General features: G+C 54.2%; 1 protein-coding gene across 10 annotated transcripts in view; it reads left to right on the top strand.

Annotated features, from left to right (window-relative positions):
• The window catches only part of ATP11A (ATPase phospholipid transporting 11A), a 126,094-nt gene that overhangs the window by 70,706 nt on the left and 29,535 nt on the right, over positions 1 to 25,853 (top strand). For 7 of the 10 annotated variants that reach the window (XR_009498721.1, XR_009498722.1, XM_059902944.1 and 4 more), the window contains exons 5-18: positions 2,450 to 2,557; positions 5,527 to 5,655; positions 8,355 to 8,458; positions 8,937 to 8,987; positions 11,753 to 11,817; positions 12,482 to 12,563; positions 13,791 to 13,941; positions 15,002 to 15,199; positions 16,416 to 16,589; positions 18,254 to 18,417; positions 18,722 to 18,778; positions 20,113 to 20,184; positions 21,266 to 21,339; positions 25,177 to 25,280. Coding sequence is in view for 6 of the 10 variants with exons in the window: in XM_059902944.1 (XP_059758927.1) it covers positions 2,450 to 2,557; positions 5,527 to 5,655; positions 8,355 to 8,458; positions 8,937 to 8,987; positions 11,753 to 11,817; positions 12,482 to 12,563; positions 13,791 to 13,941; positions 15,002 to 15,199; positions 16,416 to 16,589; positions 18,254 to 18,417; positions 18,722 to 18,778; positions 20,113 to 20,184; positions 21,266 to 21,339; positions 25,177 to 25,280 (1,533 nt within the window). In the remaining 4 variants the exon portion in view is untranslated. Of the gene's footprint in view, positions 1 to 2,449; positions 2,558 to 3,339; positions 3,466 to 5,526; positions 5,656 to 8,354; positions 8,459 to 8,936; positions 8,988 to 11,752; positions 11,818 to 12,481; positions 12,564 to 13,790; positions 13,942 to 15,001; positions 15,200 to 16,415; positions 16,590 to 18,253; positions 18,418 to 18,721; positions 18,779 to 20,112; positions 20,185 to 21,265; positions 21,340 to 25,176; positions 25,281 to 25,853 lie in introns of those variants that run through there. The other 3 variants (XR_009498723.1, XM_059902947.1, XR_009498725.1) reach the window with 2 other exon arrangements.

The raw sequence follows: 25,853 nt of genomic DNA on the forward strand, positions 1-25,853 counted from the left end.
CGCGGCCTCCCTTGTTGCGGAGCACAGGCTCCAGACGCGCAGGCTCAGTAGTTGTGGCTCACGGGCCTAGTTGCTCCGCGGCATGTGGGATCTTCCCAGACCAGGGCTCGAACCCGTGTCCCCCGCATTGGCAGGCAGATTCTCAACCACTGCGCCACCAGGGAAGCCCGCCCATCTTTTTTATTACACTTCTCCTAGCGGGTGTGGGGTGGCATCCCACTGTGGCTTTGGTTTTCCATTTCCTTGGTAACTAATGATGCTGAGCATCTTTTCATGAGCTCATTGGCCTTTTGTAAATCTTCTTTAGAGAAATAGCTTCACGTCATTGGCCTGTTTTTAAATTGGGTTGTCTTTTTATCCATGAGTCGTGAAAATTCTTTGTATGTTGTAGATACAAATCCCTTATCTGCTGCAAACTTTTTTTTTTTTAATGATTTATTTATTTACTTATTTATTTGTTTTGGCTGCGCCGGGTCTTAGTTGCGGCATGCGGGATCTTTTAGTTGAGGCATGCAAACTCTTCGTTGCGGCATGCACGCGGGATCTAGTTCCCCGACTAGGGATGGAACCCTAGCCCCCTGCATTGGGAGCGCAGAGTCTTACCCACTGGACCACCAGGGAAGTAAGTCCCTGCTGCAAACTTTTGAACACGATGACATTTGCATTTGAAATAATTTACAGAAAGACAGCATCGAGTTAAATTCTTGATGGTCACATCGTTGCTGACAAAGCCATGCTTTCTGTGTTAGTTTCTAAATAAAAAATTTTAAAACTGAACACACATGTCACATGAGACATGGTACAAGTGACGGTGGGTGACAGTGGGAATGAGGTGACGCATGGCGGAGTGATTGACTCCAGACCAAGAAAACATGAAGAATGGAGTCTCAGGGTGACCTCTGTGAGTGTAAGGGCGGGGCCAGCTGCTCTCCCAGCTTGTCTTCAGCGTGAACGTCTGGACTGGTCTGTATTTAATACAGAACCGTGAGCAGCGTTTAAGGATTCCTTTGTGATCATTTGGGTTTCACTTTCCACTCACCAGTCATCTGGAAACACAGATCTGAGCAACGATATGATTTTACTTCATACCCATGAAATTGGCTTTTAAATGTAAAAGTCTGAAGAGCAGATGGGATTGAGATGTGGTCAGACAGTCATCCACACACACTGATGGGAGCGTGTCGGGACCGTCTTGGGGAACAGTTTGGAATATCTGGCGAAGCTGAGGACGTGATACAGGGACCCACAGGTGGAGCCTGGTCTAGGCACTTAGCACATACTGTGTGAGCATCTTAGAACAGACCCGTCACCAGGGGTCTGGCGACCCTGGGCCTGATCTTAGAGGGTTCTGCCTTGAGACAGTGACAGAAGGCAGAGCAGAAAGAGCACCGAGCCAGCCCCAAGAGCATCCTGACCACGGCGAGGGGCCTCTGGACACAGCCGGTGTCCCTGTCCCTGAGTGTGTGCCCTTGAACTCCCTGCCCTGTGGCCACGGAGTGAGGGCGGTGGTAGCAGCTCCTGGTGGGTGAGACCCGCCCATGGGCACAGAAAGCGCCTGCCTGCCACCTCGGCCAGGACACGGTGCCAGGCAGGTGGGAGCACTGCCCTCTGCAGCCCGGGTCCATCCTGGCTCGACCCTCAGACGTCGGCCAGCAGACCCGAAGGGCCTGAGGAGAGGACGAAGGAGGTCCCTTGTCAGAGCTGTGACCTTCCAGGACCCCCTGTCCCCAAGCTCACCTCCAGCCCTGCCAGCCCCCCGCTGCCCTCCTGACCGAGCCCTGCCTCCCCGCCTTCCTCCTCAGCCCCCTCCTCCCTCTGCATGCAAAGCCCCTCCCACGGAGCCCACCGCCTGGCCAGCTCCCGTGCTCCCGCCCTCCTCTGGGTGCTGAGCAGCATGTGACGACGTCGGGCACCTCTGCGTGACCCTTGCAGCGCTCACCTGGGCGGGCACAGCCCCTTGGTGCCACCTGCTCCCCTGCCCGCCTGCCCGCGGCCCTCACCCCTCCCTCGGCCGCTCCTGAGACCCAGGGGGCTCGAGCGGCTCTCGGCCCCCCCGGGACCCCAGGCACAGCCCAGCTGACCCGAGAACGAGGGCGGCCGTCTGCCCGCCTGGGTCCCGACGGGAGCCTTTGGAGCCGCGTCGGGTGGGGCGGAGTCGGGTTGGTCCTGTCCTTGCGGGCCGGAGGCCACGGCACGGGGCAGCCGGGACGCGGAGCAGGAAGGGGTCGGTTCAGGACGCGTGTCCCTGTGCAGGACGCGCCAGGACTTGCCCGGGTGGGGGCTGGGTGCGAGGGAAGGGGGCACAAAAGGTGACGTGGCTTCGCGCACGGCGGTGACGGGAGCACAGGGACGCGGCTCCCGCCCGCTCGTGTCCACACGCACTTGACCGTGGCCACGACCGTGCCCGCCAAGTCCAGGAGGGGCTCACAGCGTCTCTCCCCCACCGCAGGGCTACGAGGACTGGCTGCGCCACAAAGCCGACAGCGCCGTGAACCAGTGCCCCGTGCACTTCGTCCAGCACGGCCGGCTGGTGCGGAAGCAGAGCCGGAAGCTCAGGGTGAGTCCCCGCCGACCCCAGGCGGCCCCCAGATGGCCGCAAACCTGTTACGATGAGAAAACAGCGCCACGGGGCTGTTTTCTTTGGCCAAACCTTCATCTGAAATTGTTTCATTTATTGGATGTAGGCCCACCCTCTTCCCCAAGTACTGCTCACTTCGGGCAAGCTCCTACCACTATCTTTTTTTAACTTCTTACTTCTATGTATTTATTTTTAAAGCTTTAATCGACTTTATTTTTAGAGCAGGTTTAGGGTCACAGCAAATTGAGTGGAAGGTCCAAAGCCTCCCCGTGTCTCCCCCGCCCCCGGTCCCCCGTGCACAGCCTCTCGGCCATCAGGCTCCCCCCAGGCCTGTTGTCTGAAGCGTGTGACATGATAGTAACCAGTCAAGACAGGGAAAGCTCTAAACACCTGTAGAAAAGTCATTTTACAGGAAGGCAAAATCATACTAGTATGATCAACTCTACTAGTTGGAAATTTATGAAAATGGGGACAGAAACCTCCCTGAAAGCTGCATTTTAATTTCTTTTTTTTCAATATATTATTGGTGTAATAATGCATCATTATGTTTAAATTCATATTTGAATTATGTAAGTGGATTATTTTCAGGCCTACGCTCGCCGTTCAGAAGCGCTCACCTGTGTGCAGGTGATAAGGACGATTTTTACGGTTTGTCCCCGAGTCACGTCTCGCTGTGAGCCTGGGGGTGGAGCCTGGCCAGCCTCCTCCGGCCTCTCCTCGGGCTTGTCCTCGTCCTCCCCCTAGTCGCCGCCCCCCTCCCCCTCCCCTGCAGCCCCACCATTCCTCTGTCCGCCCCGGGGCTGCTTTCCTGGCCAGAAGTCGTGGCAGGGCCATCAGGAAGCTGCTGTGGGAGAGAGTCGCCAGCCCTCGTGCACAGGGACAGAAAGGTGGGCCTCCGCGTCTTTGAACCCGAGCCTCTGCTTCCAGGCACATCCCCAAGCCCTGGGAGGGGCAGCGGGTCAGCGTGGGGGTCAGTGGGTATCTCGGGCGTAGGACAGGGTTCAGGATGCCGGGACACTCCTGTTTCAGGTGTCATCAGCATGTGGTCCGTCTTCGTTAACCTCATGATAGTTATTATATGTGTTCTATATTGGATGTATTTTTAAGTTTTTAAACCACATTTTCTTTGTTTTATAAATTTCACCGTCCAGGTGTTTCAGTAATTCCCCTCCGTTAGCCTAGGTTGGCGATATTTTCCTAGTGGTCAAGGAGTCAGGAGGTGAGGAGCTGGGAGGACAGCCTCTCAGTGTGGGAACAGCAGTGGGGACCCCCATGTGTATGTTAACAGGCTCCTTCGGACCCTAGGCTCCAAAGACCGTTTCCTTTAACAGCTATATTTCCTTTGCAAGGTCTTCTATACTTTTAATAAACATCTCTTCAAAAACAGACCTAAACAGTACTTATCAGCAGAAAATTGAATTTTTAATGTATCGATCTCCTATGAGGAATGTCTGCTCTATATCCAGCCTGTTTTACCCGAGAGGATTTTAATGGAGTCTGTGAGACAAGGAAGGAAGCAAAGGCTGCTTGTGGCTAGTAGAAAAGAAACCTTCAATTTGTCCACCTCCAGGATATGTCCTTGCGTGGATGGCGTCATACAGTCTGTAACTTTCATGCAGCTGAATTCCCTTGGGACTTACCCAGGTTGGGCATCTGGGCGCCTTCCTTTCGTTGCAGAGTCTTGGGGGTGTGGTGGGGGTGGCCCAGGTGAAGGATGTTGATATTTCTCCAGTTTGGGGCCGTTCAAATAAAGCTGCTGTGAACATTTGGGTACAGGTTTTTGTATGTGTACAGTTTCCGTTTCTCTGGCGTCAAAACTCAAGAGTTCAGTTGCTGGGTCGTCATGAAATAACGGTAAAAGGAACAGCCAAACCATTTCCCAGAGTGTCTGCACTGTTGTACCGGCAACGTGTGTGAGGGGCCCGTTTGTCAGCATCCCCGTCAGTGCTTGGTGTTCTCGCCGTTTCTTCTCTCGGTCATCCTGATGCTCGGTGCGGTGTGGGTGTGTGTTTCCCTAGAGGCTGGTGAACATCTTACCATGTGCTTATCTGCCATCGGGACATCCTCTTCATGAAACATGTATTCATGGCCTTTACCCATTTCCTGCTTGGATTATTGAGGGTTTTTACTGTTGAACGTTGAGAGTTCGTATGTTCTAGAAGCTGGTCCTCTGTCAGAAATACCTTAATGGGGTATTTCGCAAAGCAGAAGTTGTTCATTTTGATGAAGTCCAGTTTACTGATCTCTCCTTTTATGGATGCTGCCTTTCCTGTCAAGGTTAAGAACTCTTTGCCAAGCCCTGGAGCCCAAAGGTTTTCTCCTGGTTTTTTCTTCCTGAAAGTTGTATAGTTTTATGTTTTAGATTTAACTTCCTGATCCATTTTGTGTTACTTTTTACGTCAGGTGTGCGGTTTAGGTGAAAGGCCCTTTTTTGCCCAGGTCTGACCAAGTGCTCCTCTGTTGGGAAGGCTGTCCCTCCTCCATCGAGTGGCTTTCGTACCTTTGTCCGAAGTCAGTTAAGCGTATTTTCGTGGGTCTGTTTCTGGGCTCTCTGCTGCGTCGCGACGGTCTGTGCCGGTCTTCTGCGGGGGCCACTCGGGACCACCCAGCCCTGATCACTGCGGCTTGTCACAGCCTTCGTGCCCGCAGGGTGACTGCCCACCTCATCTGCCTGGTTGCAATACAAATGCTGCAAATATTTCTATCATTGCAAAATAGAACATTGCAAAATACTCTGTCCTATTGCACTGTGAAGCATCCCAGGTCTAAGGCTGGGGCACTGACCTCACAGGTCTTTCCTGGGTTTGGGCCAAATGTCCGGGAAGCGATCTTTCTCAGTCATATTAGCACCCACACGCCTTCCTGCAGGTAACACCGTGATGGTACCTGTGGGAGCCGCCGCCCAGAGCCCGGTTTTCGGTTCACGGTGCTGTCTGTCTGTCCTGCAGGTCGGGGACATCGTCATGGTCAAGGAGGACGAGACCTTCCCCTGTGACCTGATCTTCCTATCCAGCAGCCGCGTGGACGGGACCTGCCACGTGACCACCGCCAGCCTGGACGGAGAGTCCAGCCACAAGGTAACGTGCCTGTTGTTTGTGCCCCGTCGGGACCTCCCCATCCACCCCCAGCTGTGCTCTTGTGGCCAGAAGCTGCACCGGGCATGAGGCTCTGTGTTCAGGGAGAAGCCAGGGACTGTTTCCTCTCGTTTGCTTCTCCCTGTTTCCCACTTTCTTCCTTCCATCCTCAGCCCCCCTAACGACCAGCCTCTCAGGTTAACAGAAGCAACTCCATGTTCCTTATTTAGCTGTGTCGTTTAGCAGCGGTACCCAGTTAAGGATGGAAGGAAGAGATTGTTGGAATTTTGATGTTTTCATTTTACTGGTCAAACTTAGTGACTTGACTGGACTGGAATTGTGTGGAAAGTGAGTCATGAGTCTAGATTTTGCCTGCTTGTTACATCAGTGAGTGTCTTTTTTTTTTTTTTTAATTTATTTATTATATTTATTTTTGGTTGCATTGGGTCTTTTGTTGCTGCGCGGGGGCTTTCTCTAGTTGCGGCGAGCGGGGGCTACTCTTTGTCGCGGTGCACGGGCTTCTCATTGTGGTGGCTTCTCTTGTTGCGGAGCACGGGCTCTAGGCACGCAGGCTTCAGTAGTTGTGGCGCACAGGCTTAGTTGCTCTGCAGCATGTGGGATCTTGCTGGACCAGGGCTCTAACCCGTGTCCCCTGCATTGGCAGGCGGATTCTTAACCACTGCGCCACTAGGGAAGCCGTATGAGTGTCTTTTTGTTAAAATATCTTAGTAAGGATTTTCTGAAATTATGATTCATTTCTTACGCTCAGTATGGAATTCTGTACCAGCAGCTAGTGCTACAAAATTTTAATTAACAATCACAAAAGAAGAAACACATCGCTATTAATTTTAAGGATTTCATTGTTTTAAAAACCTGGACGCTTCCAAGGAGTTTATCAACGTGAGCCTTGCTCTGAGGCTCTGGCTCTGGAAGTGCAGCTCTGACAGTGCTTGAATGCTGCCCGCGGACACAGGCGATTCTATGCCGGGGAAGCACCAAAGGGTGCCCTAATCCTTTGTGGGTGACTTGGGATGTCATCGTATGAAGCCCTGTGGGATTTCCCACGTTTACTCTCACATTTTCTATGTAACGAATCCCAGGAGGGGGGACCCTTCTGGCACAGTCAGCTGTCAGGGGGAGCAGTTCTGGGCTGGAAAGCGCCGGGTGTCCAGTGGCCGCTGGAGCTTGGGGTGGCGTATCCCGTCCTCCCCGGCCCCGGCGAGCCGTGCACACCCAGCTGCGGGCTGTGGGCTGCCCTCTGCACCCCGACCCACAGAGGGACATCCCTGCCTAGACGCGTCCCCGGAGCAGACGCCACGAGCCTCCGGGTGCGTCACTGCTGTCGGGGTGAAGTTTCACGGCAGTCACCCTGGTCCAGACGTGGCCCCGGTCTGCAATGGGGGCTGCGCTTGGACCTCTCTGTGTTCGTGCCTGGGGGGGCCGGAGTCACCTGAGCCCTTTCCTTAAAAGCAGAGGTCACGGGCTTCCCTGGTGGCGCAGTGGTTGGGAATCTGCCTGCCAATGCAGGGGGCACGGGTTCGAGCTCTGGTCTGGGAAGATCCCACATGCCGCGGAGCAACTAGGCCCGTGAGCCACAACTACTGAGACTGCGCGTCTGGAGCCTGTGCTCCACAACGGGAGGGGCCGCGATAGTGAGAGGCCCGCGCACCGCGATGAGGAGTGGCCCCCGCTGACCGCAACTAGAGAAAGCCCTCGCACAGAAACGAAGACCCGACACAGCCATAAATAAATAAATAAATATATTTAAAAAAAAAAAAAAAAAAAAGCAGAGGTCACGCCTACAGTTTTCACATCTGTAAGACGGGGGCAAACCTGTGTTGCAGGGGCTCTTGTGAGGCTATAATTAGGAAATGTCCCAAAGTGCCGGACGCACAAGTGCCTCCACAACACGGCGGGGACGCTGTGATCACACCCCCGGTTGCTCTGAATCCTTTCACGCTTCGCCCGACACTTACTCATGGGAGGCACGGAGGAGACTGCATCCCCTCCCCCCGTCCCTCCTTCCTCTCTCCTCCCAAGGCTGGTCCACCCATCCACGCTCCCTGGGCCGTCTGGGCCCATCTTCTCAAAACGGGGTCCCAGACCCCAGCACCAGCATCACCTGGGACCAGGTTGGAAATGCGGTTCTCGGGCGCCACCCCAGACTCACGGCCTCAGAAACTCTGGGGGCGGGGCCTGGGGTCCGTGACCCCCTTGGTTTGAGGAGCCCTGGGGTCAAGGCCAGGTGAGGGTCCGTGCAGAGAGCTGTGCTCCCCGGACAGTGACAGGTGCGGGCAGCTTGCCATGCCTGCGACAGCTGTCTGTGAACCGTATAAACAGAAACGAATATTTTAGGTCCCAAATTCGTTTCCTAATTCAGAGCGACCACTCTGACAGATGAATCCAAGTGTCCAGTTTAGAAGAAGAATTCTGGTAGTTGAGGGCACTGGCTAAGAATGGAAGAATTTCCTGGCACCTAATAGGTACCGGAATCCCGGTGGAACCTACAGTTCTGTAACCTTGTTACATTTGCAAACTCTTTATTATACACCCTGTCTCGTGTGGTAACCAGGCTTTGTCACCAGGCTTATGTATATGCCTAAAAAATTAAACATCGGTGCTGCCCTAGGACAGGCGGCCCCCGCTGCTGGGTTTGTCTTGATCATTTTGGCTGTGAATTCCCGTTTCTTGTCAATCTGCAGACCCATTATGCAGTTCAAGACACAAAGGGGTTTCATACGGAGGAAGATATAGATTCTCTCCACGCCACCATCGAGTGTGAGCAGCCCCAGCCCGATCTCTACAGGTGAGCCGGCCTCCTTCTCCCCGGGCGTCCTCCCTGCCGTCCGTTGCACGTGGCCTAGCCGCGTGGCTGTTTGGAATGAGACTGTAAATCACTGCTGAAAAATCAGGATCTGGTCAAAAATACATTACTTCTGTACTTTCATAGTCCAGCAACATTCCAGTCCATAACTCTTAATACAAATATTTGAAAAGGCTTAATGGAGCTAAATTTGTCAAAGAAAAATGGATTTTCTGTATTTTGAGGAAGTGACTGTAAGGAAAATCATTTAAGTCATGAGCTAAATAGAACAATTAAGAAGTGGGAGGAGGGGGGAGGCGTGGTTTAGCCTCACACCCCTGTGTTTCCAGTACAGAATCCCAGCCCTGCTTAGAAACGGGTCAGGGGTGAGGAGGGGGGCTCCCCAGAGCCGGGGTTTCGGGTCCTGCCCCCCCACCGGTCCCCTGCTGCCCTGGCAGTGACCTGACTCTCCTGTCCCCAGGTTCGTCGGCCGCATAAATGTTTACAGCGATCTGAATGACCCTGTGGTGAGGTGAGGATTCCTGCTGCTTCTGAACACTTGGCGATTTCATCTCTATCGTTCAATTAAAAGTGGATTCTTTTCCTGATGAGAGTTTTTCATCGTTGCTGTCCTGCTGGGTTTGAGGGGGGAATTCTGCGTGACCGGAGGTCCAGGGTCCGCTCCACTTGCTGGTTTCTCTCGTGCACACGTCTGGACGCGGTAGCAGACGAACGACCCTGTGGAGCCGGGATTCTGCCCAGGGTCTTCTCACAGCCAGGAAGGGTAGGAGCTGGTCCAGCAGGCGAAGGGGAAGGCGCGTTTCCCCAACAGAAACTCTTTTCATAACTGAACAGACCGTGCGTCTTCAGCTAGGAGGTTGAAAGGTTTCTGACTTGGGGGCCGCTTTATTGGGCTGCATGAATCTGCCCAGACTCATCACTGGGACATAACCTCAGTCTTAGACGTTGGGGGATGTGTCTCCCAAGGGCTTGTCCAGGCTCACGTCCCCCGGGGACGGGGGAATCTGCTGCAGGGGATGGGCAGTGGCCAGTGCGGTCACAGGTGGGTGTCCACACCTTCGTCAGTGGCCTCACCCCGGACCGCTGGCGGCAGGGAGCTGACTCAGCCCTGAGGTCGTGGCGCCCAGACGGAGCCAGCCCTGCTCACTGCAGCTGTGGCCTGTGCTGCCTCACTTCCCGGGCCTTGGACGTTTTACCTGCACGTGGCCTCAGGTCTACACTGAGGGAACTTGGCTTTCAGTAGGTTTTGACATTGCTCTCCTTCTTCACAAATCCCACTGGTTAGAGAAATTATCTTTCTTCCAATTTAAGCAGTCACTCGATTGTCTGTGTCCTGGCATTACCTTGTGTATTAAAATACTGGGCCAGAAGTAGGAAAAAAACACTCAGTGGGAAATTACTGCAAAATAAATCGTCATGGGGTTTATCTCCTTGAAAGGCTCCAGAAATGACTTGTTTTAAGGAAACACTTGGCACCCCTCTTAGCATGTTTTGATCACCATTCTTCATCAGCAGGTTAGCAGTTGCTTTCCAGAGTCTATGGAGGCATTGCCTTGATCCTTCTTAAATACCTGTTGTTCTAAAGGTGAATGCCTAGTTACTTTGGAGAAATAATGTGGCTTTCTGTGTCTTGCGAGGACTAATTTGAGTTTGAACAAGAGTGAATATATATAGACGGATCCATATTGCCAGTGAGTGAGGCTGGAAAAGTGAGCACTGCAGGCTTTCCTTGTTTGATATTTGGATGAAGTTGAAGGCTGAGCCCTTTGGGAAGATAATTACCAATATATTTTGTATTTTGATACTAGTTCTAGTTTAGCTTTTTAAGTATCTATATGATTCAGCAGACTTCTAATATTTGGGTATTTAGAGGTGTTTATAAACTCGTGGTGTGGACAGTTACGAGTTATATATCTAAGCTCTCAGTCTTTTTGGAGTGATATTTCTTCATCCTCCTGTCCAAACTAGAAGGGAAGTACTTTTTGAAGTAAATTAATTTTAGACTCCCCAGAGACACTTTATAAAAGGGCCATTTATTTCCATAAACACCTTGGACATGAGCTGTTGTGTTTGCTAACAGAGGCTGACAGTACTTGTAGCACAAGCAGACAGCACGTGTGCAGCCGGGCGCCTGTCCCACGTGGCTGTGAGGCTGGGGGACACACCCTGAGGCCATGGGACAGCCCTGGGTAGGCCCGTCAGGTCGGGGGGGCGGCCCCTGCCAGCGCACCCCGCTGGACAAGTCCCCCTTTCTCATCTTCGGCCTGATGTGGTCCTGAGCTGGGTCAGCTAAGTATACTGAACGCATTTAAGCTTATCACGTTCAGTGGATTCTCAACCTTCCATGGTAAAGGGAAATTAAATGCCGACAAAGTGAAAAGCAAGCTTTAGCAAATCTTCCCCTTTACCCCAAATCAACTCTTTCCCTTTACCCTCCGAAGAAAATCAGGAGAATATTGTAAATGGCAAAATTAGTGAATCTGAATTCTGCTTATTTCCCTTCTACTCTTGGGAAACGAGAAGAAATTACTACTCGGTCAACAAAGGGGAACCACTGGCCCGCGAGCCCCTGGAGGCAGAGCGTCTGTCTGCTGCTCACTGTTGGGTCCAGAGTGCTTGTGTTCACCCGAATGGCTTCTGAATTCCTCGGTCGCTGCGTTTGCCCCTGGAGCGCAGTACCTGGGTCGCTCCAGACTGCCAGGCCACCCGCGTTCAGGGGCCTTTGGGGCTTGGCTGCCACGCGGGGCCTCACAGCCTTCTTGCCTGGAAGCGCGACTGTGTCGTGTACGTGAAACCCCCGAGGGTGCGGTAGAAACAGCTGAGGCGCGGGCACCCCTTGGGGTCCCCGGTGCCTCAGGCCTCAGACCTGAAGCCTGTTAGGAGCGGGTTTCCGGGTTGGTCCCTCGAGTGGCACTTCTGACTAGTGCCCAGGGGCTGCTCATGGCACCCGCGGGGGCCCCACTACCCTCGCTGTCGCCAGTGGAACGCGTTGAAAGCCTTGGGGTGAGGCCCAGTGGGGCTGGGGCGGGGCTGGGGCCCTGGAGGAGCTGAATCTTCCGGGATCTCCCAGCAGACAGGTTCTTCCCGCCCCCCAGGGAAAGAGCACGTGCTTTCACATGGGCCCGGCTAGCTTTCCTAGTCCAAGCACAAGCAGGTCTACACCGAGACGGTTTCCTCTTAGAACAAAGTGTGTGGAGCCACTGAGGTGCTTCTCCATCTTGTCGTGCCGACCTGCTTTCTCCATTGCCCTGTTTCTGGTCATCCTTATCTTTGCAGGCCATTAGGATCGGAAAACTTGCTTCTTAGAGGAGCCACGCTAAAGAACACTGAGAAAATCTTCGGTAAATGTTTTAATTAGTGAATTATTAATAATAGCTTCTAAAACCAAGGACCCATTAAGCAGTTAAAATCCGTAGATTTAACTACGGATGAAAGCGTACCATGAAAGCGTCTCTTTGTGCTTTGAGGGGCTGTGGATTTATGGCCGCGGTAATTTTGCTCACTAAGAAAACCAGTTGCCGCGTATAACCGCAATCCACAGAGCCGTGACACCTCAGAGTGTTGCTTGCAAATTAAGTGCCTGTAGTTTTTGACTCAAACGTAAACTTATATCTATGAAAGGATTCACACGGTGTAGTTCTGCGAGAAATTTCCTTTAATGGCTGTATTTCTTTGCTAGTATTTCCCACTTCTGGTGGGTTACTTTTTATGTTTTAACTGAAACAACTTATAAATATACAAATGTGCCCCGTTGTTGGAAAACTCAATACATTAAAATCTGAACTTAAAAAAAGTGCGGATTGCTCTCTGTGCAGGAAAAGAAAAGCATTCCTTTGGTCTAAAGAATCCTGTGTGACTTTTTATGAACAGCTAGCTTGCCTAGAAGAATTTAAAATATGATCCATTATGTCCAGAATTTCGCTTTTATCGTAGCTGCGCATACTTTACGATGTAGAGCAAGACACAGTTGTGGTGTTGTTCTAACATCTGCTCTGTACTTTATAGGTGTTGCTATTTACACGGGCATGGAAACCAAGATGGCGCTGAATTATCAGTCAAAATCCCAGAAGCGATCTGCTGTCGAAAAGTAAGCTGAGTGCCCCATGGTTCGAAACATGTAAAAACCCGTCCGTGGCTTCCCGCTGTCTCAAACCCCCGCAGATGGGGAACCGTTTTCCTCTTAGTCTTACTAGCAACTCCTTCATGGGATCTGATGGACAGTCAAGCGGGTTATTTAGACCTTAGATTGACAGTCTTACTTTGTGGGGATGTAAATGGCCACGCACCCTCAGCCACGTCTGCAGGCTCCCGCCCGCGCGTGGACACCCGGACTTCTGGGTCAAGGTCAGTTGTGGGCGCCCAGCATCTCCTCCCACCATTTCATGAAAAAGTGAAAGTTCAGTCACTTTTCTGATATGGGTTCAGTGAGGAAAGCATTAGCAGAGGGAACAGTCTTCTTTTTATTAAATGGTAGAATCCTTCTGATAATAAGTCAAGGACACAGTTGAATTTGTAAGGAAACATGGCCCAGAATGATGTCTTCTTTGCCTCTCGCTAAAGTGTGTCCTTGATTGAAGTGTACAACCGAGTGTCCACATGTTGTGTCATAAAGAGCTCTGGGCTCCTGGGTGATCTGTGGGGAGACTGTTGAGGCATCGTCTGTCTACTCCTGGCAAGTCGACCTTGAAAGGTGATCCTGGGTCTCTGTCCATCTGTGGCTGCATCAGATGTGAACTTGGACAGTTGGTTCTTATTAAAGAAGAGTGCTTAGTTTCCAGATGTCTGCATTGACAAATTGGTTTCAGAAATAGATGTTGGAAAATCAAACCTTCTTCATAAGCTCCTAAGATACCGGCTAAGGATTCAGCACTTTTCCTATGCGGAGGGCATTCGCTCCCTCCCTCCCTCCCCCCTTCCTTCGTGGTGATGATCTCCAAGTTTGGAACTCACAGGCTGATGCGCCATGGTAGAAGAAATTGATGTCTGGGTGTTCTTTGAGCTAAGAGTCCTAGACCGTGCAGAAGCCCTGTGAGCAAGGCTGTGCCCTCCTGCCTATCGGAGTTCCCTGCCCTCAGCACTTTCCCTGGTGGCCCCAGAACACATGCCAGTGCCCACGGAGTGTACTCAGATGTAGACGAGCTTGCGTTTTCACTTTTACCGTGACAGTCGGTTGGGGGGTCCTTTAAAACCTGCTGTTGTGCTGTCCCTGTCTGTTCACAACATGTTCCTGCTGACGTCTGTGAGAAAGGCGACGCACAGCTCAGGATTCCTCGGGGAACAGGAACTAAGCCACCACCGCTGTCTTGTGTTTCAGATCAATGAATGTATTCCTCATCGTGTACCTCTGCATCCTAATCAGCAAAGCGCTGATTAATACCGTCATGAAGTACGTGTGGCAGAGCGAGCCGTTCCGAGATGAGCCATGGTACAACCAGAAGACAGAGGCAGAAAGACAGAGGAACCTGGTACAGAAAGTGACTCCGCAGGCTGTCGCTATGGAAATGTGGGGAGACCGGATGAGGTCTAGGTCGATGAAATCTTTGTAGTAGACGCGCTCGTGGATAGTGAAGGTGTCAGCTGCCTGCCCCCGCCCCCGGCCCCCCAGCTGTAGACACTGGTTGAGCCTCCTTCTTTGGGTATTTGAATAGTCAAGTCTGAAAAGGTATCGGCTTCCATCCTAGATTCATAAGGACACACCTTAAACACATAAAACTCAGCGCGGTGACCTGTATTATAAGAGGGGCTGAGTAGCTGCTTATTAGTGAGATACACGGTCCCTAATTGGGTAATAGATGAATAAAAGGAGCGTCTCAATGATGGGAAATTACAATAAGAATTGGTTTCATTCTTATGTAGGGGATTTTGGCTCCGTTGCTTATATTTATCAAAAATGTTTTCCCCCAAACCAGGGTGTTAATTTGATGAAATGTCCTCTACTTAAAGCAGTACAGTCTTCTGGCTGGGCCTACTGCATCCACCTGAGCGGTGTGCAAAGCCAGACCTGGATCCACTCAGCTCAGAGCAGGGCCGTGTGCAGATCCCAACCTGGCCCCCACTTCCTTCCTGTGTTCAGTCCGGCCTCCCATGAGACAAATGGCTCAGAAATAAGGATAAAACTATACAGAAACACCATTTGTACAGACCCCTAAATTTGGTCGTTTATCAGACTCACAAGGGAAACTTGGAATAATCACAGTATACAGCGTCCTGCGGGCTCTTGGCTGGAGACCCACCCCCTGCTCCCCGCCGTCTCTGAGTGTGACTCACAAGTGACCTAATCCCCCCCCATGCCCCCCACCCCCCAGCAGCGCAGATGTCGGGCGGCTCCTGTCCCGGGCCCGCCACGGCGCTAAAGTCAGTGCAGGAGACAAAGCCGACGGCCCCCGCTGCCCCAGTGGTCTTTACCTTTGGGTTTGAAGCACTTGGTTTAAAAACAGCACTTGTTAGGCTGTGCCTGACTGACTGTAAGATTTGAGCCGTCGTGACGCTGGTGAGTGGCATGGGGATCACACCGCCTTCTCTTAGTTTCTCAGAGCCTTCACAGACTTCCTGGCCTTCATGGTTCTCTTCAACTACATCATCCCCGTGTCCATGTACGTCACCGTGGAGATGCAGAAGTTCCTCGGCTCCTACTTCATCACCTGGGACGAAGAAATGTTTGACGAGGAAACGGGAGAAGGGCCTCTGGTTAACACCTCGGATTTAAACGAAGAGCTAGGACAGGTCAGGTCTCCTGAATTGTCTTCTCTCACTGGCCGGCCATTGAGCCCCTCTCTTTTATGTCCCCAGGTTTCTAGAAGCTACGTGATTCTTATCACGCAGGCAGATCATCAGGCTGGTCAGATGGGAACGTTTCCATTTCAGCTCATGCACAGAGATATAACCTATACCTAGTGAAAGACGGCGGCAAAGTGGCTTTTTAACTTTATGTGACAGTGCGGGGTGCTTTTGGGTTTACAAGTTATGCAGATTCATCCCATTATCTCACTGCCATAAGCTCAGCCGTGGCCTTTCTAAGTGGTGCTGATTCTGGGTTTCAAGGGAGAGTTAGCAGTGAGCCCGCTCACAGGGGCTGCCCTCGGCTCTCCCGTCCCATCTCCTCGGTCCTCACGGCCCCGGTCATCATTGTCAAGGTGGGCAGAGTGAGACCCGAGTTTCAGTCTCGCGGTGTAAAGAGTTCAGAGCCCCTCCACTGAACTCCTGCTCCAGGCTGATGGCTCTTGACCTGTAAAGTGGGCGTAATAACAGGTACCCGCCCTGCAGCGTGTCCCGCGGATGGAACGTGCAGGTGGGAGCCCCCGAGCGGGAGCCCAGCAGGATGGGTAGGGCACAGACTCGCCGGGACCCTCCACCCCCTCCCGGGCCCGCGGGTCTCTGATAGCCGGCGGCGGGGGCTCGGGGGGGACCCGTGCTCCCCACAGCTCACGAGGTGCCCACAGGGTCCGGGATCCCCACCTTCCTTCAGTCCATCGAGATCCAGGGTTTAAAACTCCATGTAGTTTTCACACTTGTCACAGTTTTCTATCGGAGATTTTTGTCCCTTGACTTGTTTGAATTCTGTCACCTTCCAACCCTTAAACGATGCTGCAGGCTTGCGCCTCCCAGGCCTTATGGGATAAGCTCATCCCACCCGTACCCTTGGTTTTCTGGTCAGGTCGGATCCAGGACCAAGCCCCCAACCCCTACCGCGTCTCTGTCTTTCCATGAGATGGAAGGAGAAAAGTGTAGAAAGTCCCCCGTCGGCCCCCGGAGCCAGTCTGTGTCCGGACGCTCGTATGCCCGGAGCTGCGGGCGGGGGCGGCCAGCGTGCTCACCGTCCAGCCGGGGAGGCAGCGCGGTTGGGTGAAGGCCCCGGAAATCGCTTCGTTCGGACGAGGCTGCCTCGGGGGGTCCGAGGGCCCTCGAGGGGCAGCAGCTCCCAGCCGCGCCATGTCCGCAGGTGGAGTACGTGTTCACGGACAAGACGGGCACCCTCACCGAGAACAACATGGAGTTCAAGGAGTGCTGTGTGGAGGGCCACGTGTACGTGCCGCACGCCATCTGCAACGGGCAGGTGCTCCCCGCCGCCGCCGCCATCGACATGATCGACGCCTCCCCGGGCGCCGGCGGGCGGGTAGGTGGCCGCGCTCCTGGCCGTGCACCCTGCTGCCACCCGCCCATGGGCGGGTCGTGCGATGGACCAGGGGCACCTCCGGTCCTGGGGTCCAGGACAGATGCCGCCCTCCGGCGACTCAGGGGAGAAGAGCTGTGAGCGTCCCCGTCTGCACAGGCGTCCCCGGGTGCATCTGGCCGTCACATCAGGGCCGGGGCAGCTTTCGCCACGTGGCCAGGTGGGGAAGCCGTGGGCTGAGAGTAGGGGGCCCTGCAGACCATGAGTGCTCACACACGGACACACACACACTCACACGCAGACACGGGTGCACACGCAGACACACAGGCACACGCGTGCTCACAGACACAGTCACACAGACACGGGCACATGCGTGCTCACAGACACAGACACGGGCACACGTGCTCACAGACACGGGCACACACATACACACACACAGACACGGGCACACACGTGCTCACAGACACAGGCACATGTGCTCACAGACACATGCTCACAGACACGGGCACACACATAGACACAGGTACATGTGCTCACAGACACACTCAGACATGGGCTCACACGTGCTCACACACAGACACACAAGGCACACATACACACACACTCACATACAGACATGGACACACCTGCACACAGACACGGGCACACGCATGCTCACAGACACAGTCACACAGACAGACACGGGCACATGCGTGCTCACAGACACGGGCACACATACACGGGCACACGTGCTCACAGACACAGGCACATGTGCTCACAGACACATGTGCTCACAGACATGGGCGCACACACAGAGACACAGGCACATGTGCTCACAGACACGGGCACACACAGACACACACACAGACACGGGCACACACGTGCTCACAGACACGGGCACACACGTGTCAGACACAGACGGGCACACACGTGCTCGCAGACACACAGACACAGACACACATCTGCACACAGACACACAAGGCACACACATACTCACATACAGACACGGACACACCTGCACACAGACACAAGGCACACATGTGCTCACATACACTCTACACACACACACACACACACACTGGTTCCGCGGCTCCAGGTCTCACCCCCTCCAGGAGGGCCGTGACCCTCGGCAGCGGTCGCCCAGGAGACCGTTCCGGCAGCCTTGGTGGCTGCAGAGGCTGCGTGGAGCCCCAGGGGACTGAGGGGGCCTGAGTCGGCGCCGCTTCAGCGGCCTTCTGAGAGCCGGTGCGCGTGGGCCTCTGGTGGTGCAGAGACGGCCTCTTCACCCCCGAGCCTCGGGGGAGGGCCGGGTGGTCTGTGGCCTTGCGGGGCGTCCCACCTGCCTCAGCTGCCCACGTGGCCCGCGCGAGGCCAGCCCAGCCCTCCTTGGCCCCTCAGTCTCGGTCGCACCCCAGGGCGCGGGACGGCTTCCGGGAACTCGGGGATCGCAGGCCCGTCTCTTCCTGTGGCCTTGAACCCCCTGCCTCCCTGAGGTCCGTGTCCGTCTTCGTCTGGACCGCGAGAGAGGAGGGAAGGCAGCCGGACTCGGCTGCCACCGCCAGAGGTGGAGCTAAAACTCCCTGACGCCCAGGGCTGCAGGCCCGGCGTTGCTGCTTACCATCTGCTGTTTGCTTTCCTTGCTTTGCGCGGATGTGCCGCAGAGCTGTGGGTTTGTGCCGCATTTGCAGGAGCGGGAAGAGCTGTTTTTCCGGGCCGTCTGCCTGTGCCACACCATCCAGGTGAAGGACGGCGACGAGGCGGACGGGCCCAGGAAGTCGCCGGACTCAGGGAGGCGCTGCGTGTACATCTCAGCCTCGCCTGACGAGGTGGCTCTGGTCGAAGGCGTCCAGAGGTGCGTCTCTGGTCCCGGGGGCGCGGGGTGTGCGGGGCCTCTCCGCCCCGACCACAGGCTCGTCCTGGAAGCGTCCTGCGTCCGGTGCGTTCTGCTGAGGGGGCGGTCACTGCCTCTGTGCTCAGGGCTTCCCCCCGATTCCCACAGTGGTGCACGCGGGTCCCTCCTGCTGTCTCAGATGGGTGGTTTTTCCTCCTAACTTCTGCAGTAAATTAGTTAGAGGGTATTCCAAATAGTCACAGGCTTTTAAAGATGCCAGCAGTCTTAGAATCCCTTTATGACAGGTCTTCCTCATCCATCCTAGAGAATTGACGCCCAGAGATATCAAGCAACTTCCCCAAAGTCACACAGCAAGGAAAAGGTGATGCTGGGTGCTGGGGTTCTCTCACTGCTCACTTCCCATGTGTCCTATTGTGCCAACTCTACCTCCTTCGAGATCTTGTTATTGGGAGTTTTCGCTGCCTCATGACATGGGGTTGTAAGCAGACACTTAGAAAAATACTTTTTTCCAGACACATGGCATAATTTCCATCAGGGAAATGTTTTTCCATTCTCACAGCTTACGACCCTGCTTTAATACTGAAGGTGCAGGATTTATACTGTACAGCACAGGGAACTAACCCAATATTTTATAGTAACTTGTGATGGAATATAATCTGCAAAAAGAACCGAATCACAGTGCTGTACAACTGAAACTACAACAATACTGTAAATCAACTATCTTTCAATTTAGAAAGTGCTAAAGGCCACGCTCACCTTCCCCTTTTGCTGCCTTAGTGAGTGGGCACCAGGCACCTCTCCTCTAATTGGAACCATGATTTTGTTGTTGGCTAAACTATATGTGTTTTTCCCGTGCAATTTGAAAGTGACATCAGGTATGTACATTGTGTCACCACAGACCTTTATTCAACGTACAAATGCACACATACGTAGGTGAGAGTTCTTGAATCGAGATTTCTCTCTCCTTGGAAAATGAATGCTCAGGAATTAAGGCGCGTGCAGTCATAGAGATCAGCCTCCAAGCAGCCTCTCCTTCAGCCTGCCAGCTCCTGCCAGGTCAGCGGGACCCTGTCCTCATGGTCCCATAGTGTCTTCCTAATACGATTAGGGCTGCTGCCGTGTTAGTGTATGTCTCCACCTCCACGTCCTGGAAGCTCCTTGAGTCCAGAAGCCAGGCCCGTTTGCTCTTTCCCATCCCAGCCTGGGCCCGCTTGGCAGAGCCCTCACACGTGCTGGTGCAGGAGGGGGCGTTACAGATGAAGTGCCCCGTGGCCCGTTGGTTGAACGGGGCTATAGTTTCCTCATCAGTAAAATGGAGCGTCTGCCTGGAGATTGACGGGCTCCCAGAGTCCTTCCAATTCTGACATGGTAACCAACCTCTAAGCAGCCCCACTGATCAGTAGAGACAGGGACCAATCCTCAGACCTGCTGCCGTTCAACACGCCAGTAAGAAGGCAGCTAATTGCGTGTGGTGCGCCAGACAGTCGGGTAAGTTGACATTCCCTGGGCTCTTGGAGAATGTTCTGAGACAGTGCTATAATTTCCCGACTTTACAATGCAGTTTACAGCCTCTGTTTTTCTGGAAGCGTTTCTTTCTCAAAAGGAGAGCTTTCCCAAAGTGTAAAATGGAAACATGCTACAAAAGAGGACCATCAGGGTCCACATTAACTCCCAGGTATGTCTTCTCCTCTGCAGATTGGGCTTCACGTACCTGAGGCTGAAGGACAATTACATGGAGCTGCAAAACAGGGGCAATGACATTGAGAGGTGCGAACCCTGCCTGGCTGGGATGGTGGTACAGGAGTGTCTTTACAGAGTTCTTTCACCGGAGAAAATACCAAATTCTCTGTACTCCTTCCGTAACTCATTCTCCCTCTTCTCAGTAACAACTCCAAGAATGTCACCGAAACACCTGGAGAAGTTGAGTCGGATGGTTAGAGGAGAAGTTGGGTGGTGGTGTGCCCTCAGACAGACTGGGGTTAAGCCACACATTGTCAGTTTTACTGCAGGAGTTGACAAAGCTTCTAGTACGTTCTGACACCCCCCAAGGCCGAGCTCTGACTCCCCATGAGAGGGCCAACGTAAGCCCTTCCCCCGGGAGTGGCCCTGGAATCCTGTGTTCTCAGAGCAGGTTCCCAGGCCGTGGAGCACGGGGTCCTATAGAAACACTGAGCAGTAGCCTTGGAGGGACCAGATGGACGGGGGATGTTTCACTTTCCGTATCGACTCTTAGGGACCGTCTAGTCTAAAACTGCTGCTCCCAGAGCCAAATGGCATGTTTTGATTTTGACTCCGAGGATGGGGTCATCCATCTCTCCTTGCTAAATAAACATCAGTGGGCAGTTACGGATACGGCACACGTGGTAAAGAATGTAAGATTTGGTGGTGATGGTCTCAAAAGAGCTGGATTTTAAATTTTTGCTCTTAAGAAAAATAAACTCCCAGGTTGCGGAGGTGGTGAGCCCCTCGACTCCAGGACGGCTGCTGGGCCCTAGGCCCGCCGAGGTCAGCTGGGGCTCCTCCCGCAAGCGCTCGGGGCCTCCGGGCGCCATGGGGTCACCCCTGGGAGGGCAGTGACATTGCTGTCCGGCTTCTGGTTTCCAGCTGGAAAGGCAAGTGAGAGCGCCCCTGAGGCCATAACCGCCGCTTGGCGCTCCCGGACTCCCAGGAGCCAGCTCGTGGGCCGGCGGGGCCGGCGCAGCCTCACAGCCAGCCCGGCTGACGACCCCCGTGCTGCTTTAGGGACCGTGAAGCACGCGGGGGGGGGGGGGGGGGTCGGTAGTCACCCCGATGTAATGAGACGTGGAGCCGGATGACGGTAACAGCAATTTTTCAATCTCTTTTTCAGGTTTGAATTGCTGGAAATTTTGAGCTTTGACTCAGTACGAAGAAGAATGAGTGTAATTGTCAAATCTGCTACAGGTAGAAATTTCTTTCCCTTTGGTTTCTTAAATGATACATTGTGACTGTGTTTTACTCTGATTCTTAAATTCTATAGGAGCTTTAAGGATTTAACTGTTTATTCTCTTTTTTAAAAACATGGATAAACCAACCCTAACTCCTCAACCTCAGGCCCCGTTTGTCCCCGAGCATCTTAGACTGAGGTTTAGTCACCTTTGGTTTTTCCCGCGAGGGAAGGTCCTGTGACTCATCCCCGGGGCTGTAAACTCCCCTCGGCTTACACACGCCGCAGCCTGTATCCTGGGTCCCCCCCGCAGGCCCCGCCCAGGCGTCTGCGACCACGTCCTTCCCAAGCCCCCGTTGCTCGCAGCCCCTGCCGGGCCCCCTGGGCTCGTGTCCTTGATGGAAACAGGCAGCTCTGCTCCAGCTCTTCTCGTGGAGGCCCTGAGCTGCCTCCCGCTTTCCTTCCCAGGCTGCCCCCCAGGGTGCACCGCCCGGGCTTTTCCACCTGGAGGCCCTCTACCTGGCGGGGCTTTTCCACCTGGAGGCCCTCTACCCGGAGGGGCTTTTCCACCTGGAGGCCCTCTACCTGGCAGGGCTTTTCCACCTGGAGGCCCTCTACCTGGTCTGGACTTTTCCACTTAGAGGCCCTCTATCGGGTGTAGACTTTTCCACCTGGAGGCCCTCTACCTGGTGTGAACTTTTCCACCTGGAGGCCCTCAACCTGGTTTGGACTTTTCCACCTGGAGGCCCTCTACCTGGCAGGGCTTTTCCACCTGGAGGCCCTCTTACTCATGTGCAGCTCTCCCAGGACGTGTCCACAGCCACCTGTAGGAAGCCTTCCTGGTTTCCTTCTGCCCTTGCGGGGCTGCAGATGTCCTGAATGCAGAACCACACTTTCTCAACAGTGTGCCCAGCACAGCACCGCTGAGTGCTCGGTGAGTGCTGCTGGGTTCAGTTACTAACGTGTTTTCAAGTGGTATCTTACCAAGAGACATGGCATCTTACTCTTTCATTTCTTAAAACTAGACCGCACTAGGCTATGTTTTTCTCTTTGGAAACTTGCCTGGAGAGAAACCAAGCAAAGCTGCTGCCCTGAACCTAAACAGACTCAGCCTGAAGTGTGACCTGGAGAGCTGTACGTCAGCAGCGTCCTAACACCCAGGTCGAGCGGATTTCATTTCCGCAAAGTGAGGTCCCTTAACAGGGCTGCTTGAGCCTCTTGCGATGGGACGGGAAATGCCTTATTTTGTCTCCCAAGCCGGTTGAGGACATCGGGAGGTCGCTGAAGGCCCGTCTTTCAGCCAGGCCCTGTGAAGTGCGCTCCGCGAGCTGGAGCACTTGGGCGTCTCAGAGCTGGCGCTCGGATCCGCGTGGCCCCCTCGCCTCCGAAACAGGCTGTCGGGTGTGACGGCTCCTCCACCGAGCCTTGCACCAGTGGGCACCGTGGACATCAAGTCCTTGTGTAAATGCTGCCCCGAACACGTGGCCACAGGGGCAGCAGGACACGGGAAGCACGCGGCCCGTCATGTTTGGAGACGAGTCCCCTGGGCTGGTGCCCCCCATGCTGTGCGCTGGCAGCGCCGGGTCCATCCAGGATGAAGGCCTTCACCCGCGCAAGGTCACACCATCAGTCTTTCTCTCTTGTGACTTTCCCCCATACAAACGTGAGTCATGCTTGAGACAGTCCGTGAGCCAGCGGTCACGGCCACAGCTTCGGGAAGCAACGCCTCAGCTGGTCACAGACCATCTTCTGCCCCCTCTGCCCATTCTCCTGACCCGCCCCGGCACAGCGCTGGAACCGAGGTGTGGACCGTGGAATCTTCACAAGCAACGACACTTCCCATCAAAAGGAGCGTGGCTCAGCCTGGAGCAGGAGCTGGGTCACATGAAGGACTTACCTCCTCGGCATTCGCGCCGTTAGAAACCCCTTCCTGGAGGGGAGAGGCCGGGCCATCAGAACCCCGCAGGGCAGCAGTGAATTCTCAGAGACGTTGAATATTTAACTAAACAAGTTGTTGTGTAAGTAGTAATACCTCCCCGGCGATGACCCTAAAGGCACTGACTGACAGCCTCGTGGGCAGGACGGAGACCAGAGCCCCTGCGGCCCTGAGCGTCTGAGGATTCTCCCCGAGAAGCTACTGCAGCCGTGGCAGCCACCCAGGTCCCACGGCGCTTGGCGTGGGCCACGGTCACCTCACCTGCGTGTTTGCACTGCTCTGGAGTTCTAGCTTCTTACTCGTTTACAAAACTGGAAAAGCAGGTCTGCATCTGGGGCCCAATACTGCCTGCTCTTGTCCTTTGCAAGTTAAATGTTGCCTTCCACTCCAGATGTTTTCACGTCAGAGGCTCTGCTTGACCAACTCTTTAGGCTGAACACGTCCCACGTCTATGGCGGGTACAGCGGGATGACAGGTTGAGACAGTAGAAGATTTAAGTCATTCACAGGGCGTTACTTGGAGTCATCTGTGATTTTTTCTAGAAAAAGAATTAGTGTCCAAGAAGGTATCACCACTCAGAATTGTCTGGACCACGAAACTTGTTTTATCCTATATCTGATGCCGTACGTACAAGCATTGCCTATAGCAGTCACGGCTGGTGGCGGGCACGTGACCAGGACTCTTGGGTCACGGCCTGAGGGTGTGCAGGCTTCTCCTGGGGATCGGACTCACTCCTCAGATTCCCACTGGGGGCGGCGGCCGTGCTGCCGCTTCTTTCCCCGCTCAGCCCCACGTGTCCCCTCCGCATGCCTGCGACACACATTGCAGACGCCATCCTTCCTGGCCGTAGGTGGACGTTGCCCTGGGTTTAATTCCAGGACTTCCGTGAGCATGAACCGGGCCGTGTTCTAAGTGTTTCGCTCCGTATGTTGCAGAAGATAGTTCTTTCTGGGACCAAGGACGGAGCCACGGTGGGCTCCGACGCTGCCCCTGAGTTCACGGGCCCTTGTGCAGATCCCCGTGGGGACCACCGGTTCTGGGCTCCCCAGCCCTCGCCCCGGCACTGTGCCCCCTCCTCCCGGCCCCTCCTGGTGCCCTGGGTTTGGCTCCCGGGTTTCCTTCCCGCGGGCCGGCAGCGTCTTGGGTTTCCAGGGACCCACCCCGGCCCGGGGCTCGGTGTGCGTGATTTCTGTCTGATGACAAGTGCTGAATAGAGCCCGGTCCCAGCGGCAGTGCCCCCTCTCTGGCCCTGCAGCCGCTGTGACAAGCCCCTTGGTGCTTCCCCAGCAGAGAGCCACGTGGTTTGCAGGCCAGAAGATTCCTCGAGAAACAGGAGCCCCGGTGCCAGCGGCCTGTGGGTCAGCGCGGGCGCCCGCAGTTTTGTCGGAGCCGAGAGCTTCCTGACCCGTCTGGACGGGAAAACCTTTCGCCTCGAGGGGGGAGGAGCGCGCACCCCCAGCGCTGAGACGTGTGGCGTGACCGGGCAGTAGGTGTGGGGAGGATCGTTCGGCAGGTGTTTCCCGTCACTCTTGGTCACGCCCGGTGTCCCAGCAGCTCGTTACCCCATTTGGGGTCGGCCACGCCCTCTGCGTCCATACCCCTCGCTGGTCCCGAGGGCATTCGTCCCTCACTCACATCCTTGCCAGGGAGCAGGCGGAAGGACGGCCAGGAGCCAGTTTCGCTCCTGGTTCCTGACTTTCCGGAGATTCTGGGCTTGTCGGAATAAAACGAGGCTTTGGCGGGGGCTCCGTAGCTTTGACGTTTTCCTGATCTTACAGGTTAACTGGTAGTCGACATCTCCACGACAGTCTCAGCGCTGGTATCCCTGGTTTTGTTTTTAATAAAAGCGTCATTTGAAAAATAATTTCGTCTTCCCCATAGAGTGATTAAATGAAAATCTTCTTTTCTTGTTTTCTAGGAGAAATTTATCTGTTTTGCAAAGGAGCAGATTCTTCAGTATTTCCCCGAGTGATAGAAGGCAAGGTGGACCAGATCCGATCCAGAGTGGAGCGCAACGCAGTGGTGAGATGCGGGCGGCGGCCTCACGCCTCTTCTCCCTCGTGGGGGGCGCGTTCCTGCTGGGTGCCACGTGCGTGCGCCGTGGGAAGCCTGGCCACGTGCCCTTCGGCGGGCACCACCCTCCACAGCCCTCCGCTGGTGTTGGGGGGTGAGGGCGTCCAGAATGACAAGCACATTGTGATGGTCTTGAAGAAAATAGATCTTTATCCTGAGGACTTCCAGTGATTGGCGCTTAATGCTTTCCCTTGTGACCTGTTTGGTTTTCTTCTCACGTTTTGTTCTGAAGTGAGTGCTCAGTCTGTTCTAGGCTCATCCGAGTTCTTACGTCATCAGAGCGTCATTCCATTTTTTGGCTGAATGATATTCCATCGTGTGGATGCGCTACATGTGCCACACTGTGTTTATCCATCATCTGTTGGTGGGCACTTGGGTTGTTTCCACCTTTTGGCCACGGGGAACAATGCTGCTGTGAACATGGGTGCGCTTGTATCGTCTGAGTTCCTTTGATCACGTACCTAGGAGTGGGATGGCTGGGTCACCTGGTAATTCCAATATGTTTCGCTTTTTAAGGAAATG

This window comes from Balaenoptera ricei, chromosome 18 (genome assembly GCF_028023285.1).
Source record: "Balaenoptera ricei isolate mBalRic1 chromosome 18, mBalRic1.hap2, whole genome shotgun sequence".
Classification (NCBI taxonomy): Eukaryota; Metazoa; Chordata; class Mammalia; order Artiodactyla; family Balaenopteridae; genus Balaenoptera; species Balaenoptera ricei.